Source organism: Scylla paramamosain, chromosome 1 (genome assembly GCF_035594125.1).
Source record: "Scylla paramamosain isolate STU-SP2022 chromosome 1, ASM3559412v1, whole genome shotgun sequence".
In the NCBI taxonomy this organism is placed as follows: domain Eukaryota; kingdom Metazoa; phylum Arthropoda; class Malacostraca; order Decapoda; family Portunidae; genus Scylla; species Scylla paramamosain.
Window position 1 is genome coordinate 14,736,425 of NC_087151.1, and position 18,576 is coordinate 14,755,000.

The 18,576-nt window shown below is 41.9% G+C and overlaps 1 protein-coding gene across 4 annotated transcripts in view; it reads right to left on the minus strand.

Moving 5' to 3' along the window:
* Window positions 1-2,378: 2,378 nt before the first annotated feature.
* The window catches only part of LOC135101255 (glucose-6-phosphatase catalytic subunit 1-like), a 38,660-nt gene continuing 22,462 nt past the window's right edge, over window positions 2,379-18,576 (minus strand). For 3 of the 4 annotated variants that reach the window (XM_064004950.1, XM_064004969.1, XM_064004960.1), the window contains exons 4-8: window positions 14,733-14,936; window positions 9,167-9,297; window positions 6,537-6,657; window positions 3,522-3,699; window positions 2,379-2,767 (exon numbers count right to left, since the gene is read on the minus strand). In XM_064004950.1, the coding sequence (XP_063861020.1) occupies window positions 2,546-2,767; window positions 3,522-3,699; window positions 6,537-6,657; window positions 9,167-9,297; window positions 14,733-14,936 (856 nt within the window). In that variant the 3' untranslated portion in view covers window positions 2,379-2,545. Of the gene's footprint in view, window positions 2,768-3,428; window positions 3,700-6,536; window positions 6,658-9,166; window positions 9,298-14,732; window positions 14,937-18,576 lie in introns of those variants that run through there. The other variant, XM_064004966.1, reaches the window with a different exon arrangement.

Here is an 18,576-nt window from a genome sequence, read left to right on the forward strand (position 1 = left end):
TATCTACCTATCTATCTATCTAACTATCTATCCATCTACCTATCTAACTATCCATCCACCAACCAATCCATCTATCTATTTCTCTTACAACATTTCTATCCTTTGATATGAAACTATTAGGCAAGAAGGACAAACAGGTGACGTATTGACATACTGTGTCAGAACGTGGCGGTGACTACCCTAACTAATTTCTGCACATCTGCCTTCTGATGTGAAAGTATTAGACAAGAAACATAAACAGGTGACGTGCATGATGCGTCAGAGTGTGGCGGCGACTGTCATTGCTATCCCTGCCTGGCGTCTCTGAGCAGTGGAGGCTCGCGCTGCACTCACTCATCACGGGCCTGGAGCGATGATTGGAGACGCGATGGAGTAATGAAGTGCGTTCCGTTAGATCTAGTAAGTGGCACTCAACAGGCCGCACACATTTCCACCTCAAAAGGTCTTTGCGAAAACTCCTGGCACTTCTGAACGATCCAAACCATTATAGAGCTTTTATACATGTAGTTATATAGTAGTTTACCCGTTATTTCTGAGTATAATGTTTTTTAGAAGAGTGAATGAATGTTTTCTTCGTCAATAGCAAGGCGTCTTGCAGCCATACCTAAGCGTTACCATGGCAACAGGAAGTCCTCTGCTTCTGTCCTCGCTTTAGGTGATGAAAGAGAGAGAGAGAGAGAGAGAGAGAGAGAGAGAGAGAGAGAGAGAGAGAGAGAGAGAGAGAGAGAGAGAGAGAGAGAAACTCATCAGTGTCTCCATTCGTCATTTCAAGTCCTAAGTAGCTTCGTTCCTTCGTGTGATATTGAAGAGCCGCCGTCCTATTTCACTTACACAATTATCGCCTGAAGCGCGGCGCGGCGGTCCTTGGCTAAATTCGCAGTACAGTTAAAGCGACTCGCATTTTTTGCGACAAACTTGTGCAATTTCGAGAGTATTCCTTTACTACTGGCAATGAAAGTTAGTAAATTACTTTTAAAGTTGCACTGAATCACAGAATTTGCTGAAATATTCTGAGAAAAAACTTTGATCCTGCAGCTCTAGAAAATATTTTTAAACTTGGAAACCTGGTGGCCTCGATTTGCTTCCTTTCCCTCCCCGAATGGCAGTGTGTTTCTTTTTTTCTTCTCTCTCTCTCTCTCTCTCTCTCTCTCTCTCTCTCTCTCTCTCTCTCTCTCTCTCTCTCTCTCTCTCTCTCTCTCTCTCTCTCTCTCTTTCTCTCTCTCTCTCTCTCTCTCTCTCTCTCTCTCTCTCCTCATTACATGCCTGTAGGTGCGCCATCTCCTGATTACCCAATATTGGCCTGTGTGTGTTGCACGTTAATTTGTGAGTGTGCAGAGTTCAGTACTTCACTTATGGCGCATCTTCCCGCCTTACGTAACGCTATTGTTCACCTGAGTACTTACCAGTCACCCACCTCACTAACACACACACACACACACACACACACACACACATACACACAGGCGGACAAAGCAGTAACTCTTCCGTATATCAATCGTTGGAGACTTTTCAAAATCCGTTAATTGGTCTACTGAATCTCCACATATTATAAGAGGAAGGCTCAATGTGGGCGGAGGGAGGGTGGGATGAGGAAAATGGAGGCCAGGACGGTGAGTGGCGAGTGATGAGTGGGCGGCGAATAAGGGGAGTGATGAGAGGAGTGATGAGAGGAGTGATGAGATGGAAGGCAAAGGCAAGTGAGGAGCGGGTGGGCGAGTAATAGGGACCCTCAGCTGTCAGCCAGAATCCCATAAAAATTTCAAATGCCGCTTAATGGAAGAGGTCAAAATCCGTCTCCGTCGTCGTCTAAGTGCGCGGAATGGCGGAGGGAAGGGGCGAGTGAGGGGAGTGGACCGTGTGATGGGGGCAGGGAGGTATGCTGTGGAGGGGGCGGGAGTCCTGGAAGTCTTACATGAGGGAGAAAAATTAATGGGATTGGAAAGGTCGTATGGAGAGTGTGGTGGTGGTGGTGGTGGTGGTACTGGTGGTGGTTGAGTGGGTGGGGCTTGTAATGGTGATGGTAGTGGTGGTAGTAGTGGCGTAGGTGGGATTGCCAGTGCGCGAGGGTGTGGTGGCGGTGTTAGTGGTGATGGCAGTGGACATGGGGGTTACTGCTGCAGAAGTGATGGTGGTAGTAGTGGTGGTGGTGGGGTGGTTGCGGTGTTGGTGGTGCTGGTGGTGGTGGTAGATATACCAGTAAAGGTCATACAAGAAATAATACACATAAACATAAGAAGACAAAGAAAAACATACACATACATTCAAACAGCTAAATCAAAGTGAACGAGAATGCCTTGTCAGTGGTTGTGATGATGGCGGCCGTGGTGCTGGCCGTCATGACAACCCCGGAGAGGAAAGAGGGATATAAAAGGCAGAAGGGGACGGGCAGAAAATACATATACACTCAAAATAATATGAGAAAGTGAAAAGGAAACAAAATGCTCACTGAACACAAAATCCCAAGATATCCATAATGGTAAAAGAGACTGCAACAAAAAGAAATAATAATAATAATAACAATAACTACTGACAGTGAACTGGCTCATTAGTTCTTCTTAAATTTGTCTCCTGCAGGAACCCTGGAGGCCATCCTGACCAGGTGCGGGAGGACGGCGACCAGCACGAAAGTGACGGTTGGCGTTGAGAAGGAACTCTGCGCGGGTAGAGTCCCACCATGGAGCGAGGCAGGGACTGGTGCACCATCACGCCCACCTGACTCATGCCCAGACTCAGCACTGCCAGCGACGCCGTCATCTTCCAGTTGAACCTGCGGGAGTGTGGCGGGCTTAGTGAGGGAAAAATGGAGGTGGATACATGGAATTACAGATTGTAAAGAAAATCATGCAAATGTGGAAGGAAATAGAAAGATTGTTAGGTGAAAGTTGGGGAGAGGATGTAATAGAATGAAGAGAAAATAATGCAAGAGTAGAAGGAATAGAAAGATCGTTAAGGGAAGGGCAGAAACAGAAACGTGAAATGGCAGAATGAGGAGAAAGTAATACACAAATGAGAAAAGTAGAAAGATAGGCGCAAAAATGGGGTAGAGGAAGTAATAGAATAAAGAGGAAAGAATGAAGCTGGAAGATGGCAAAGACAAAAAATTAAATAAATAAACATACAAAGAAAGAAAAACATGGAAAGAACGAAAAACAACCGAACATAACCGACACACACACACACACACACACACACACACACACAGAGAGAGAGAGAGAGAGAGAGAGAGAGAGAGAGAGAGAGAGTATAGAGAGAGAGAGAGAGAGAGAGAGAGAGAGAGAGAGAGAGAGAGAGAGAGAGAGAGAACAAAAACCCCTTCATTTGTGAAATTTGGCTTAGTGTGGCAACAACAAGAAACGTATATGCAATTTTTTAACATACGTGATCCTTTCAAGTAAAACAAATATAGACAAAAACACAGACAGAAAAAGAGATAACTTTATCAGTCAACACAGAAGCGAAGGTCCTCTCACCAACTCACTTCCCATCAACACAGAAAACGAAAGATCTTCCCTATAATTCACCTGGCAACGGTTGGCCTTCTTGTACCAGGGCGAGGAGAGGCCCATGCCAAGCCCCAGGGACACGCCGGAGAACCTGGAGAAGGAGTAGAAGGGCATGGTGTCCAGGTGAATGTACTCCCGCCTGACGCACCACTTTATGGCCTTCTCCATGCTCCACAGGGCGTCCCACCCACCCAGCCTGCGGGAGAAAGGCACAAATGGGTGAACGTACTGCTTAGAGAGAGAGAGAGAGAGAGAGAGAGAGAGAGAGAGAGAGAGAGAGAGAGAGAGAGAGAGGTAAAGCTGAGTGAACGTACGGCTGATAGAGAGAGAGAGAGAGAGAGAGAGAGAGAGAGAGAGAGAGAGAGATGAGAGAGAGAGAGAGAGAGAGAGAGAGAGAGTGAGAGAGAGAGAGAGATAAAGCTGAGATGAACCTACGGCTGTGTGTGAGAGAGAGAGAGAGAGAGAGAGAGAGAGAGAGAGAGGAGAGAGAGAGAGAGAGAGAGAGATGAGAGGAGAGAGAGAGAGACCAAATTGTCTTCAGGTAGATGAGTCACTCGGTCACTATAAACAAAAAAAGATTGCCATTGAATAAACGCATGACTGTGAGAAAGTGAAAGTGTAATCAAGGCAGACTTAAGCAGTGTGGCTTCAGTAATACAGAGCACGGGGCAATAATGGAACCCCCTTTGTTAAACGCTACAATGGACCCAGAGTTGCAAGGTAAAGGTGCCGCGACACACACACACACACACACACACACACACACACACACACACAACCTACAGGGACAGCATGGCAACTGGTGGGGTCTTTGCTCCCTAGCGACACAACATAGAGCGAAAGGTAGGGAGTTATATATACCCTCAACCTTGAACGCCGGGGGCGAAACCAGAGGAGGGAGAGGCGACTGAAATAGGAGGTGGAAAGAGGAGATGAGGGGAATGAAGAGAGAGAGCAGGGAATGACGATTGAGGGAGATGGGGAGATGAGAAAATTGGACAGAAAAAAGACGAGGGAAAGGAGGTTGTAATAGGAGATGGATAAATGAGGTATAGGGAGGGAAAGAGAGAAAGAAAGGAAAGGTAAAATAAAAGATGGCGGAAAATAATAATGGCTGAAAGAGAAAGGAGTGGCCGTTACAGAGGCGATGGAAAGGTGAGACAAGAGGATACATATAGAAAAGGAGAGAATGACAACAAGAGGAGGTGGAAAGATAAGAAGATAAGCATGGTTAAACAAGAAAGGAGTGTGAGGGTTGTCAGCAGGAGGTGACTGTGGTGTAACGGGTAGCTACGTCCGCCGGGCATGTGGAAGATTCCGGGATCAATCTCCGGTCGGTGCCTGCCTTTTCTGGTGAACTCCCTACTCTGACAAGGAGAAAATGAACGCTAAAAATAGATGATTGAAAGAAGAATGAAAATAAAGAAAAGATTGGAAGCAGAAACGAGAGCCGATGAATCAATGAAGCACGGAGAGGGAAAGAGAAAGGGAGAAGGGAATGAATGTTAAAAATAAATGATAGATGATAGAAAGAAAATGTATTGGAATGAAAATAAAGTAAAGAATATAAAGTAAAATAGGAGGAAATGGATAAAAATTAATGGTAGATAATAAAAGAAAAAAAAGAATGAGAAACAGTACTAGACAGGCAATAGTAACGAAACTAAAGGAAAGTAGAGGTGATAGATAATGATGGACAGTAAGGGGAAGAGAGAAGGAAAAAAATCAATACTACTAATAGGAAGAGATGGAAAGAAGGCACGTTCATATTCCTCCGGTGGACATTTTTTTTTTCCCCTTTGCCACTTCCCCAGCAGACAGATTCTCTTCAAGACATTTTCATCCAGACACTTTCCCCTGTGGTTATTTTCTTCTCTCTTTCATACCAGTGCTGTGATAACGAAACACTGACCGATGCCGTGGCCATTAGTGGCTTGGGTTGGGTAAAGTTAGCTTAGGTTGGGTTGAGTCTGGTTAGGTTTGATTAGGTTAGGTTAGGATAAGTTTGGTTAGGTTAGGCTAGATGAATGGTTAGGTTTGTTTGTTTAAATTCGGTTAGGTTAAGTTTTGTTAGGTCAAGTTAGATTATTGGTTAGGTTTGTTAGTTTAGGATAGGCTACTTTAGGTTAGGTTAAGTTAGGTTAGATTAAGTTAGGTTAGGTTAGATCAACGGTTAGGTTAGATGAATGGTTAGGTCCGTTAATTTAGATTAGGTTAAGTTAGGTTTTGTCAGGTCAAGTTACATTATTGGTTTGATTTGTTAGTTTAGATTAAGTTAGGTTAGGTTAGATGAATGGTCAAGTTCGTTACTTTAGATTAGGTTAGGTTAGGTTAGGTTAGGTCAAGTTAGGTTATTGGTTATGTTTGTTAGTGTTTAGATTAAAATAGGTTAGGTTTGGTTAAGTTAGATAAATAGTTAAGTTTGTTAGTTTAGATTACCTAAGTTAGGATACTTTAGGTTATATTAACATTTATATATAAAAAAAAGAAGGAAATGTTCGCCTAAGAAAATTTATAGTGGAGAAAAATGTACACGAGGAATGCCAGAGAAGCAAATATTTGGAGGGAGAAAGAATGTCCACAGGCAAAGTAACACAGGGAGAAAGTGTCCGCATAGAAAAAAAAAATATGTTCAACGGAAAATAAAGCAGGGGAAATATCAAAAGGGAAAAATATCCACGGAGAGAGTAACTCAGGGAGGAAAATGTTGGGAGAGAGAAAAATATCACCAGAGTGAAAAAGAAAAAAAGAGAAAAGATTCAAAGAAAAAAATATCCCTATAGAAATAAATGTCAGGAAGGGAAAAATGTCTTACACTGAATAGAAAGAGGAAGGAAGGGAGCAGATAAGATAAGGAAACCAGGACGAAGCGAGGACGAGATAAGGAAAAGGAATTAAAAAAAAAGAAAATAATGCTAACAAAAGGCGATGGAGAGAGAGAGAGAGAGAGAGAGAGAGAGAGAGAGAGAGAGAGAGAGAGAGAGAGAGAGAGAGAGAGAGAGAGAGAGAGAGAGAGAGAGGTATGAGCCTTACTGTAGCCCGAAGTATACGCCCAGCACGGTGGTGATGATGGTGGCGGAGAGGGCTAGGTACTGCTTCCTGCTCATCACCTCCAGCACCGGCATGCGAGCCACCAGCAGGGCCATGCCGATACCTGCAGGAGTGGTGGTGGTGGTAGTAATAGTAGTGGTGGTGGTGGTGATACTGGTGGTACTAATAGTAGTAGTAGTAGTAGTAGTAGTAGTAGTAGTAGTAGTAGTAGTAAAAGTAGAAGTAGAAGTAGTAGTAGTAGTTAGTAGTAGTAGTAGTAGTAGTAGTAGTAATAGTAGTAGTAGTAGAAGGAGCAGGAGGAGGAGGAGGAAGAAGAGGCGGTCTTCATCATCATCATTTCTGTCATCATCACCATTACCATCAGTACTGTTATCATCACCATCATCATCACCACTGCCACCACGAAGATGAGAAAAAGAGTAGGAGTAAGAATAAGAGAAAGAGTAAATGAAGAAGTAAGCACATACATTAACTAACTGACTAGCTAACTAACGAGCCAATCAACTAACTAACTAACTAACTAGATGAATAAATAAACAAATAAAATAAAATCATATCAAACAAACAATGAAATAAACAGTGGAGAATTAATAGTAACGCAACAAAAAAACGTAAAAAAGGTTTAGAAAATGTGTCGATACGGATCAGTGTTGTGAAAGGCTGCGTATAAGAGGATTAGCTACTCCACCAACTTTTTTTTTTTTATGTTATTTTGATGCGATGGATTTTACAATTTTTTCCCCTCAATGCCACTCACTATTTGTGGGGGGACGGCTGACGTATGTATGAGTAGTGGTGGTGGTGGTGGTGGTGGTGGTGGTGGTGGTGGTGGTGGTGGTTGTGGTAGTAGTAGTAGTAGTAGTAGTAGTAGTTATCATGTAAATAATAATAATAATAATAATAATAATAATAATAATAATAATAATAATAATAATAATAATAATAATAATAATAAATAGTAATAGTAGTAATACTAGTAGTAGTAGTAGTAGTAGTAGTTGCTGTTGTTGCTGTAATACGAGTATAGTTCTAGTTTTCTCCTCCACTTCTTCCTACTTCTTCTTACTATTATTATTATTATTATTATTATTATTATTATTATTATTATTATTATTATTATTATTATTATGATTATTATTATCATTATTAACATTACCATTATTATCACCATCACCACCACTACCACCACCATCATCACCTTCATCATCATTCACTACAACAAATAACAATACGTGTAGGAGGAGGAGGCGGAGGTTACAAAGGTCAGAACATGTTCGTTAATTAATATAACGGTAAAAAGCGACGCTGTGATGTTAAACCAGAAGGTCACTGCCACTTGCGCGAGGCGACCTCTCATGACCTGGGGTAATTAATCAGGGTCAAGGTCGGCTCAGCGTACGGGTCAAGGTAGCAATTAAATAACCATCAGTCAGTTTCCCTCCGGCGTGCAATCAAAGTGACCGTCAAACACCAATATTTCGCTCATCTTCTGGTGTTCTGGTGTAGGTGGTAATAGGCTTGTTATTCCGGGATTCCCACGTGTTGACCTGATGGATTCCTGCAGTTTCCCTTATTTTCTTATGTTCTTGTCTCATTGGGTATATTTTAGTAGTTGCATTTATAATACATACTGCAGTAAGGCCGTGTGTGTGTGTGTGTGTGTGTGTGTGTGTGTGTGTGTGTGTGTGTGTGTGTGTGTGTGTGTGTTAAGAGGGTTTTAAGCCGCTGACAAGTTCCGTGAAATCTTTTCCCGACTCACACACACACACACACACACACACACACACACGGAGTACGTCACGTCGCCTCGAGTCACAAAAGAGCAGAACGAGGCGACAGCATCATTTCAGAGGCAACATTTAATTATTTCCCCTAAGAGCAGCACAACACCAACACAGGCACAGCAGTCGCTCTTCCACGTAAATGTTGAAGCAAATATCATCACTCATCCCACATGCTTTAAATATATGAAATACCTGAATCATTAACATCCTATTCACAGCTGACACTAAAAATTTGGAGTAGTTAATGAGAGCGTGCGTATTTTAGACTAGCATGGGAAACGTATCGAGGCAGAGGCCCATATTCTGAAACACTTCTGCACCACACCACCACTGCTTTCAAAAAGGCTCTACTTGAAGTTACATGTGTTTTTAACAATGTTTTTTTTTTTTTTTTTGTGGTTCTAGTGACAGCTTAACAAGATTTCTACATTACTAACAGGAGAGACACTCTTAAGAACTCGGCTGATCATCTCTGTGGGCTTTGAAAATAACCGTGGTGAGAGAATAAAATGCTTTTAAGGGTGTTCTTGTGGTTCCAGTGACAGACTAACAAGATTTCTACATTATTAACAAAAGAAATACTCTTGACAATCCGTCTAATCATCTTTGTGACTTTTGAAAATGGTCGTGGTGTGAGAATAAAGCGCTTTTAAAGGTGTACTTAACGTTCCAGAGACATATTAACAAGATTTCCACTTTGTTAACAGGAGAAACCCTCTTGAGAACTCGGTTAATCATCTCTATGGACTTTGAAAACAGTCGTGACGAGAGAGCAAAGCGTTTTTTTTTTTTAATAAGGGAGGAAATGAGTGAGGTGGAGGCACTGACCGATGGCCACCCCGGCGATGCACTGGTGGGGGAAATGGGCAGCCACGTACGTCCGGGACAGGATCACTAGCACCATCCAAGTGGCGTACCCCGTCCACAGCCCGCGCCGCGCCCACGTCTTCTGCTTCTCACTGCGGGGAGGGAGGAAGTTAGTGTATACGTAAATATATGTTTATCTGTTTATCTGTTTAGCGATCTGTCTATCTGTCTACTTATTTATCTACCTACAAGTGTCTGCCTATTCATCTTTCTATCTATCTATCTATCTGACTGTCTGTCTACCTATCTATCTATCTATCTATCTATCTTTCTATGTACTCGTATCTACCTGTTTTTACCTCTTTTCTTTCTTTCTTTCTTTCTTTCTTTCTTTTTTTCTTTCTTTCGTTCGTTCTTTCTATCTGTCTTTCTAATTTATTGTCTCGCCATCCATCTACCTATCTATCTATCTATCTATCTATCTGTCTATCTATCCATCTGTCTGAAGCAATTATCAACCTTAATTCAGTTGCTCAACACATAATAAAAACACAAAAATTTATACGTGCAAGAGAAAGAAAGAAAAGAATGCTAAAAGAGCTTCACTGCAACATTACAGAGAAAAAAATAAATAAATAAAAGACAGCCATTTAAAAGTCACCCCCTCCTCGAATTCCCCGTGAGAGACGCCGTGCCACTAGAGCGGAGGATGTCTGATGCGCGACCTTTCTGCGAGCATCCTGGAGGTGGGTGTCAATGAGGCAGGTGAGAACATAACACTCAAAACCCTTTCATTGCGATATACAAGAATTAAAAGCACTGTAAGTAATGCATTAAGTCTTTATAACCATCTGCAAGAACGAAGGGGATTAATAAGATTTGATTTTGCTATTTCTAGCCGGTGTAGCGTTTGGAAGTAGCTATACATAAAAAAAAAAAAAGTTTCAGAGTGGTTAGTGATTAATGAAAGATGTGCCGGAGAGCAGTGAAAGAGTTAATATACACACACATTGGTACATAGTTATAGTTTCGGGCAGAAGTCGAGTAACGTTCTGTAATTGCTTCCAATGTGTTTTGCATTAATTTATCTGACTTGCTGACAGTTTTCTTACGAAACCTGATATGTGGGAAAGTCTTAGCATAACAGATGAATTAATATTGAAGGAAAGATGAAACACAATGGAAATGAGTGCAAAATGTTAGTTTGTGATTCAACAAATGGTAGATTTCTTCGCATATCAGAGGAATTAATATTGGAGGAACAGGCAAATCATAATGGAAGTGTGTGCAAAAGGTTAACTTCTGACTTAACAACTGATAGATTCTTGGCATATCAATGGAATTACTGCTGGGAGTGTAAAGTTTAGTTTCTCACTCAATGAACTAGTAGAATTTTTGCATATCAGAGGAATTAACATTGAAAGAAAAGGCAGAAGACAATGGAAGTGAGTGCATAATGTTAGCGTCTGGCCGCGACTATACAGCAAAAACAGTAATTTCATCACGGGTTCTTCTACACACGGAAAAACCCTCAACGTAAAAATCATGCCAGGGGGAAAAATACATAAATTGCACGCCACAGGATTGCATTTAATCATTCTTTTGTGGTAAATGTAATACTGCTCACACTTTTTTCAGGCTGAGGCAAAAAATAATTGTCAAGGTAAAATGAACTCTGACGTTAGTTTACTTTGCCTCAAAAATACTATAGAAAAACTGAATGTAAAAAGGCGAAACGTGATTTGGATTAAGAAGAGAATCATTGTGGATTGATGAGAGGTGAAGGACTCTCTCTCTCTCTCTCTCTCTCTCTCTCTCTCTCTCTCTCTCTCTCTCTCTCTCTCTCTCTCTCTCTCTCTCTCTCTCTCTCTCTCTCTCTCTCTCTCTTTCTCTTTCTCTCTCTTTCTGTGTGTGTGTGTATGTATGTATGTGTGCTCGGACGCTTATAGCAGCACAATTTTGATGTTTCTTCTTGTATCCTATTACAATTGACGCAGTATGCCTCACATCGTTCCTAGACAGGCATCAAAGAGCCACCGCTGCCGCCTTGCCCCAGTGATCGCGGCTTGACGCAAGTCGGTACTCTCAAACATTCCAGCGCCTTACCTCGACCAATGTTCATCGACTATAACGGAAGTAATTGTGCTTTACAAGAGTGTTTTTATGATTTTATTGATAAGTTAATTGTCATTCTGTATCATAAGTAGAAAGAAAAAAAATGAAAATCCAGGTAATTATTTATGTGGCCTTTGAAAATAGCCTTTATGAGAGAAAAGTTATTACGACGCCATATAAGCGCTGGTAAACCTTCCTGTGTTCTTTCTCTATGCAGTAAAGGTGCCTCCTTGGTCACAGGGACATGAACACATGGGTACACACGAACTAATGAAGTGGATAAGCATAAACAGCAAAAGATCTGATGGGTTAAACCAGAACGAAATTATAAAGCATTAATTAATCATCTGAGGAAAAAGGATTATTCTTAAAAGCGTTATTCTCTCTTCAAAGGCCAAAGAGGTGATTAATCGAATTCTTAAGGGAGTTTTCCACATTGTTCGTACAGAGTCATTGATAAAACTGTCACTAGACACATGAAATCTTGCAAACCCAAGTAACTTCCATTAAATCAGTTAATGGTTGAGAAAGGACAAGGAGACGCTAACAAGCCAAAGAGCGACAGGAAGTGACAAAGGCAGTGACGGAGTAGGTCTTCCCGTGACCCAGCCTGGAGGGTAACATGGCGGAGGGCTGCCAAGAGAAGGCTGTCACTGCCGCCCGCCGCCCTGGATGTATTAAAGACGCTGTGGTGGAGGCTCGGTGTAAATTGATTGTAAGCAGGACCAGTCTAACCCGCCTCCCTCTCTCTCTCTCTCTCTCTCTCTCTCTCTCTCTCTCTCTCTCTCTCTCTCTCTCTCTCTCTCTCTCTCTCTCTCTCTCTTCAACAGTTGGCGTGGTCCCGTTTACGTAATCCCTTTCCGGTGGGGGACAACCAAAGCCTTTTGTCCAAACCAGCCGAAAAAGCACGGGCCTACCGCCCACCACGGAAAACTGCACCCATCCTTCATATCCGGACTTCATCGTCAGTTGTCATTTAGTCTCTGGTGTTTCAACAGACACGAGTTACTCTTTATCGTGGTCACATTTGATTCCTTGGTTGAGGCGCCTTAAATCAGTCAGTTTGTCGCCCAATCAGTCAATCAGTCAGTCAGTCAGCCATTCATTCTCTGGCTATACAGTTTTCAGGCGTCGGGGGGTGGGTCACTTCACAGGCACGTCAAAAAGAGACCCAAGGAAACTGTTAGTTTTGTATATGGATCTCGAGCCATGCACGAAGATGTTTTGCTGTGGTTAAAGTGTACAGGTGCGCGAAGGCAACTCTTCCGTATTGCCGTATTTTCTTAGTGTCTTCCCAGAATAAAAGCTGCACCCGTCCTCCTCACTGGTTTCCGATGTTCTTCGCTCAAAGGTGCCGTCCAGTTTATGAAGGCCCTCCTGAAGGTTTAGCACAGTAGACTTTTTTTTTTTTTCGGAGACCGTGCGATCCTCAGAGTGTCGCATTCTTCAGCATTTTACGAAAAGAAAGACTCTTCTGTAAATCCGGAAAAGTATACATAAATCTATGTCCAGATGAAAATAAAAGTAGTGCAGTAAAGCCTAGTCTTTCTTAATGATTCTTCCATGATGAGATCCATCACCTTAAGCCTTCCCTTTCACATTTGTACTAGGCAGAATGGAGGGATTGAAGAGCTGTTGGCGTTGTGTTTCTTGCTAAATTCAGAGAATAACAACAACAAAAACAAATAAAAATTAAATAAAATCTAAAAAAAGCATGGATCAATTTGTGTCAGAGTTCGGATCGCAATAAGTTTCCAGTGCCATCCTTAATTGGTCACCTAGCTGCCTTGCAAAGGACTCGGGTGTAATCGAGTCATTTGGCATAATCCGTCCCTCTCTCTTGGTCAGAGCTTACACTGCAACGAAGAAAATTAATCCTAATGAACGTCTCAATCTCATCAATAGTTTGTGTGTAAAGAAAAAAAAACGAAAAAAAAGAGCATCAAGAATTGCTGTCACTGCCAGGAGAGAGATTTCCAGATACAAATGCCATCGCCACAACCCCACACGTCAGGTCTGCCGTCTGCTGGCCCAGAAGACCCATTACTCGTCTGTCAATCTTCAGCCTTCTCGAGTCAAGCAAAAAGCCAGGACTGTCGATTCCATTGCAAATTATGAATGTTTCAGGCACTGAGAGGCAGATGTCTACTTCTAGTGAAAAATAAAATTAAATAAAATTAATAGATAAAAAGATTTTAAGAATTCTTCATTTCTTGTAACCTGGTATAACCTTACGATATCTCGTTTGACACATTTTAGTTCTTCAAAAATTTTAGATCACCTTCACAAGGTGTTCCGAGATCAAGGTTCAGAACCCAAAGTCTCAGCACCCCTTGCTTTGGAGCAGCTCTGCCGGCGTCTCCAGTTGCCCCATTGCTGCTGAGTGACAGGGGTCACTGTAGGGATGTGGAGGGCGTGTTTAGGGGGTTAAGCCAAATAACACGCCACGCTGGCTTAGAGCGTCTTGCGGAGACAGGCTTACAGTGCAGGGGTCTCCATACTTGTGTGCACCGCCTACCAGGTAACCAGGACGTGTTCCAGTTAGCTGCGAGAAAGACCCGGGAACTGCAGCCATTGTCTCGTAAAGAGATAATTTGCCTGCAGTTCAATCCTCTGCTGGTGCTGCCCAGCGCCTTCCCCGTGATCCAGGCCAGGGGTACTGGTGGATGTTACATCTTGTCTCAGACTATATATATATATATATATATATATATATATATATATATATATATATATATATATATATATATATATATATATATATATATATATATATATATATATATATATATATATATATATATATATATATATATATATATATATATATATAGTCTGAGACAAGATGTAACATCCACCAGTACCCCTGGCCTGGATCATGGGGAAGGCATATATATATATATATATATATATATATATATATATATATATATATATATATATATATATATATATATATATATATATATATATATATATATATATATATATATATATATATATATATATATATATATATATATATATATATATATATATATATATATATATATATATATATATATATATATATATATATATATATATATATATATATATATATATATATATATATATATATATATATATATATATATATATATATATATATATATATATATATATATATATATATATATGCAAAATGTATGTGCTTGTATTTTTTTTCATTGCTCTTAATTACCAGGTCTTTTTTTGGTAGCTTTCCGTTGCCTTTACTTTTTCTGTTTATGCATTCGTGGCTCAAAATCTTCCTTTACCACCGTTCTACCTTCACTCTCACCCTCACGGCATCATTGTAATTATGAACTTCCCTGCCCGCCTCCCTCCTCTGTCCCTCGCGGCTTACGACCCTCGCCGTTGCGCTGCCATGAGGGTATTTTCCAATTTTCCCTCCCTGCCTGCCTCTTCGTTCCCCGCCCTGCGCCATCACCTCAGCCTGGAGCTCTGCTGCACCACCATGCTGATGAAGGCAGACACCAGCACGTAGAACATGGCGGCGTTCAGCTTGGCGTGGCCTGATGGGTTGCCGGAGCCCGTCTCGCACGTGATGGGGAACTGGTACATGGGCGGAGGCAGGCCCTTGTACACGGTCGTCTCATGGATCCACCAGAAGGGACGGTCCCCTGCCAGCACCCTGCGGGGACCAGAACAGGATTAAACTCCACTCTCTAGCGGTGTGTTGGTTTGGACGCTCACCAAAAAAACATCGTCACTCTCAATATCAAAACTGAAATTGATATAGGGATTTCTCCCCCTTCGTAGAGAGGCATGAATGAGTCCTCGTTTTTGTATAGCCCTTGGTTTGCATTACCTGAGAATAAAAATACATAAATGAAAATACAGAAATAGGAAAGCCAATGTACTTGTGGTCATGCCGTCATCATCATAATCATTATCAGTCCCTATCATTCCCATGCTGGACAAAGGCCTATTCCAGCACTCTTCCTCCATATGAGCTGCCCGTCTCTTCCAGACTACCTCGGCAAAACATCCTACATCATCTCATATCTGTCCGCCCTGCCCTCTTTTAACCAGGCCCTGATTGCCGTCCCGTGGCTCCGTCTTGCTGCACGTCTATTATCTGGTGTGCGCATGGCGTGTGCTGCCCTTGTCACGTAACACAACTGACCAAACATACCAGGAATAATGTAGTCAATTAAAGGTGATCTTTTTTTTTTCCTGCTGGTTACATTTTACACTGTTCAGTTTTTTCTTTTTTTGTTTTTGTTATGGTAATGAAGGGGAACCCCGACCTGTCCCTTAAACAACACTGCCCTCCACCGTTAAATATTTTCCCTTCATTCCTTCATTTTCGTTATGCATGTAATCTCATTTCGTTCCCGCAACGACCTCTCGCTGGCTCCCTCTCCCTCGCCCATATACCACCTCTCTCTCTCTCTCTCTCTCTCTCTCTCTCTCTCTCTCTCTCTCTCTCTCTCTCTCTCTCTCTCTCTCTCTCTCTCTCTCTCTCTATTTAACTTCTGGGCCTCCTCTCTCTCTCAACCTCGCTCGCATTCTTGCACTATTTTATAGCCAGAGTTGCGTCAGAAAACCTGCAGGAGTTTAAAGTATTGGAGGAAGGAAACACTCGTCCGCACCAGGAAGGCGGAATGGAATCACTTCAGTGACTTGGGCGAGTTGACTGATGACTTCGCCAGTTCCCTCTGACATCGAGGACTCGGGATGGACTGCTTCAGGTTACCAGGCTTATCTAAGAGCACAGCGTGAGGAACCGAAGCTCTCACACAATTTGTCACATCAGCAGCTTGTCAGTCTGCATTATAAGCTGGGTGTTCAGGGAGGGTGTTTGTATTATGGGCGAATGGAGAGAGTGAGGTTTTGGTGGTGGTGGTGGTGGTGGTGGTGGTGGTGGTGGTGGTGGTGGTGGTGGTGGTGGTGGTGGTGGTGGTGATGGTGGTGGTGGTGGTGATGGTGGTGGTAGTGGGGGGTGGTAGTGGTGGTAGTGGTAATTGTAGTGGTGATAGTAGTAGTAGTAGTAGTAGTAATAGTAGTAGTAGTAGTAGTCGTAGTAGTAGTAGTAGTAGTTGCTGTTGTTGTTCTTGTTGTTGTTGTTGTTGTTGTTGTTGTTGTTGTTGTTGTTGTTGTGGTAAGTAGTAGTAGTAGTAGTAGTAGTAGTAGTAGTAGTAGTAGTATTAGTAGTAGTAGTAGTAGTAGTAGTAGTAGTAGTTGTTGTTGTTGTTGTTGTTGTTGTTGTTGTTGTTGTTGTTGTTGTTGTTGTTGTTGTTGTTGTTGTTGTTGTTGTTGTTGTAGTAATAGTAGTAGTAATAGTAGTAGTAGTAGTAGTAGTAGTAGTAGTAGTAGTAGTAGTAGTAGTAGTAGTAGTAGCAGTAGCAGCAACGACAGCAGCAGCAGTAGCAACATCCAAAATCTCCACATATGCAACAGTACTGCCAAGGCAGCTTACAACAATGACGACACAAACTACGTTAATTTTACAAAGGTGAACTCTATGGCGAAAAAACCCTTTTATCGGGAAACATGATTTGGAGGTTGAGGTTAAGGCGAATAATGTGGACATCAGTCAGGGGATCTGTAGGTAATATGGCTACAGCCCTCCCCTTTGATCCCCACGAAGAGCCTGGAGGGGCGGGGCCTGGGGACGGATTTACGGCTATTGCTATGCCGCGGCTCCCAAGAATAATTATCCACATCCATCAAGAACGTGACCCACTAATATCATCCCTTTCCTTTCTTCCTCAAACTTCTTGACTTATTATTATTATTATTTTTATTTATTTTTTTTTGCTATCTCCTTTCACTCCCATGTCTTTATTTTTGCACTGGATTCCTTCCCACTATTTCTTTTTATTTTTTTCTGGGGCATTCTTATTTATTCATCTCTCTCTCTCTCTCTCTCTCTCTCTCTCTCTCTCTCTCTCTCTCTCTCTCTCTCTCTCTCTCTCTCTCTCTCTCTCTCTCTCTCTCTCTCTCTCTCTCTCTCTCTCTCTTTCCATCTTTGATTTGTCTTGACGGTTCATCTTCATCCCACGTTCTTCTTTTGCCATCGCACTCCACACAACTATATTTTTCTTCCCTTGAGGAGAGTCTTATTTATTAATTTTCTCCTATCTTTCGCTTGTTTTCACGGTTCTCCCAGTGGCGACTCACATCCTATTGTTTTCCTAAACTGTGCCTCTGCCTAGTCAAACTCTTCCAACTCTGTCTATCAACATCAACCTTTCCTTCTTGCTGGAAGCTTTTCTACATTCAACTCGTTTCTAAAACAGGGTGATCGTTCTAATCCCTGAAACTACCGTCCTATTGCTTTAATTTCCTGCCTCTCTAAAGTTTTTTTTTTTTTATCTATCCTCAACAGGAAGATTCTCAAACATCGAACACTTCACAACATTCTATCTGATCGCCAGTATGGTTTCAGTCGAGGCCGCTCTACTGGTGATCTTCTGGCTTTTCTTACTGAGTTTTGGTCATCCTCTTTTAGAGTTTTTAGTGAAACTTTTGCTGTTGCCTTAGACATATCAATACTTTTGATAGAGTCTGACACAAAGCATTGATTTCCAAACTATCCTCCTACGGCTTCTATCCTTCTCTCTGCAACTTCATCTCAAGTTTCCTTTCTGACTATTCTATTGCTGTTGTAGTAAACGGTCACTGTTCTCCTAAATATATTAGTGGTGTTCCTCAGGTTTCTGTCCTGTCACCCACTCCCTTCCTATTATTCATCAATGATCTTCTAAACCAAACTTCTTGCCCTATCCGCTCCTACGCTGATACTACCCTGGATTTTTCCACGTCCTTTCCTAGACGTCCAACCCTTCAGGAAGTAAACAGTTCACGCAGGGAAGCCACACAACGCCTGACTTCTGATCTCTTTAAAATTTCTGATTGGGGCAGAGCAAACTTAGTGTTGTTCAGTGCCTCTAAAACTCTGTTCCTCTATTCATTCATCTCTTTTTCTGGTAAACTCTGAACTCCCTGCCTGCTTCCATATTTCCTCCTTCCTATGACTTGAACTCTTTCAAGAGGGAGGTTTCAAGACACTTATCCTTCAATTTTCGATGATTCTCTTGACATTTCTTTTGGGACTGGCACCTCAGTGGGATTTTTTTTTTCCCCTCTTTTTTGTTTCCCTTGGCCAGTGACCTTTTGGCATCACTCAAATCCATCCTGAACCTCACTCATTCCATCCTTCACGTGGTAATGACTCGAGTTAATTAATCTCCTGCACCTCTTTGTCTCCCCCTCCTCACCTTGATTTATTTTCCTTACTTTATCTTTACTTCCTTCCTATTACC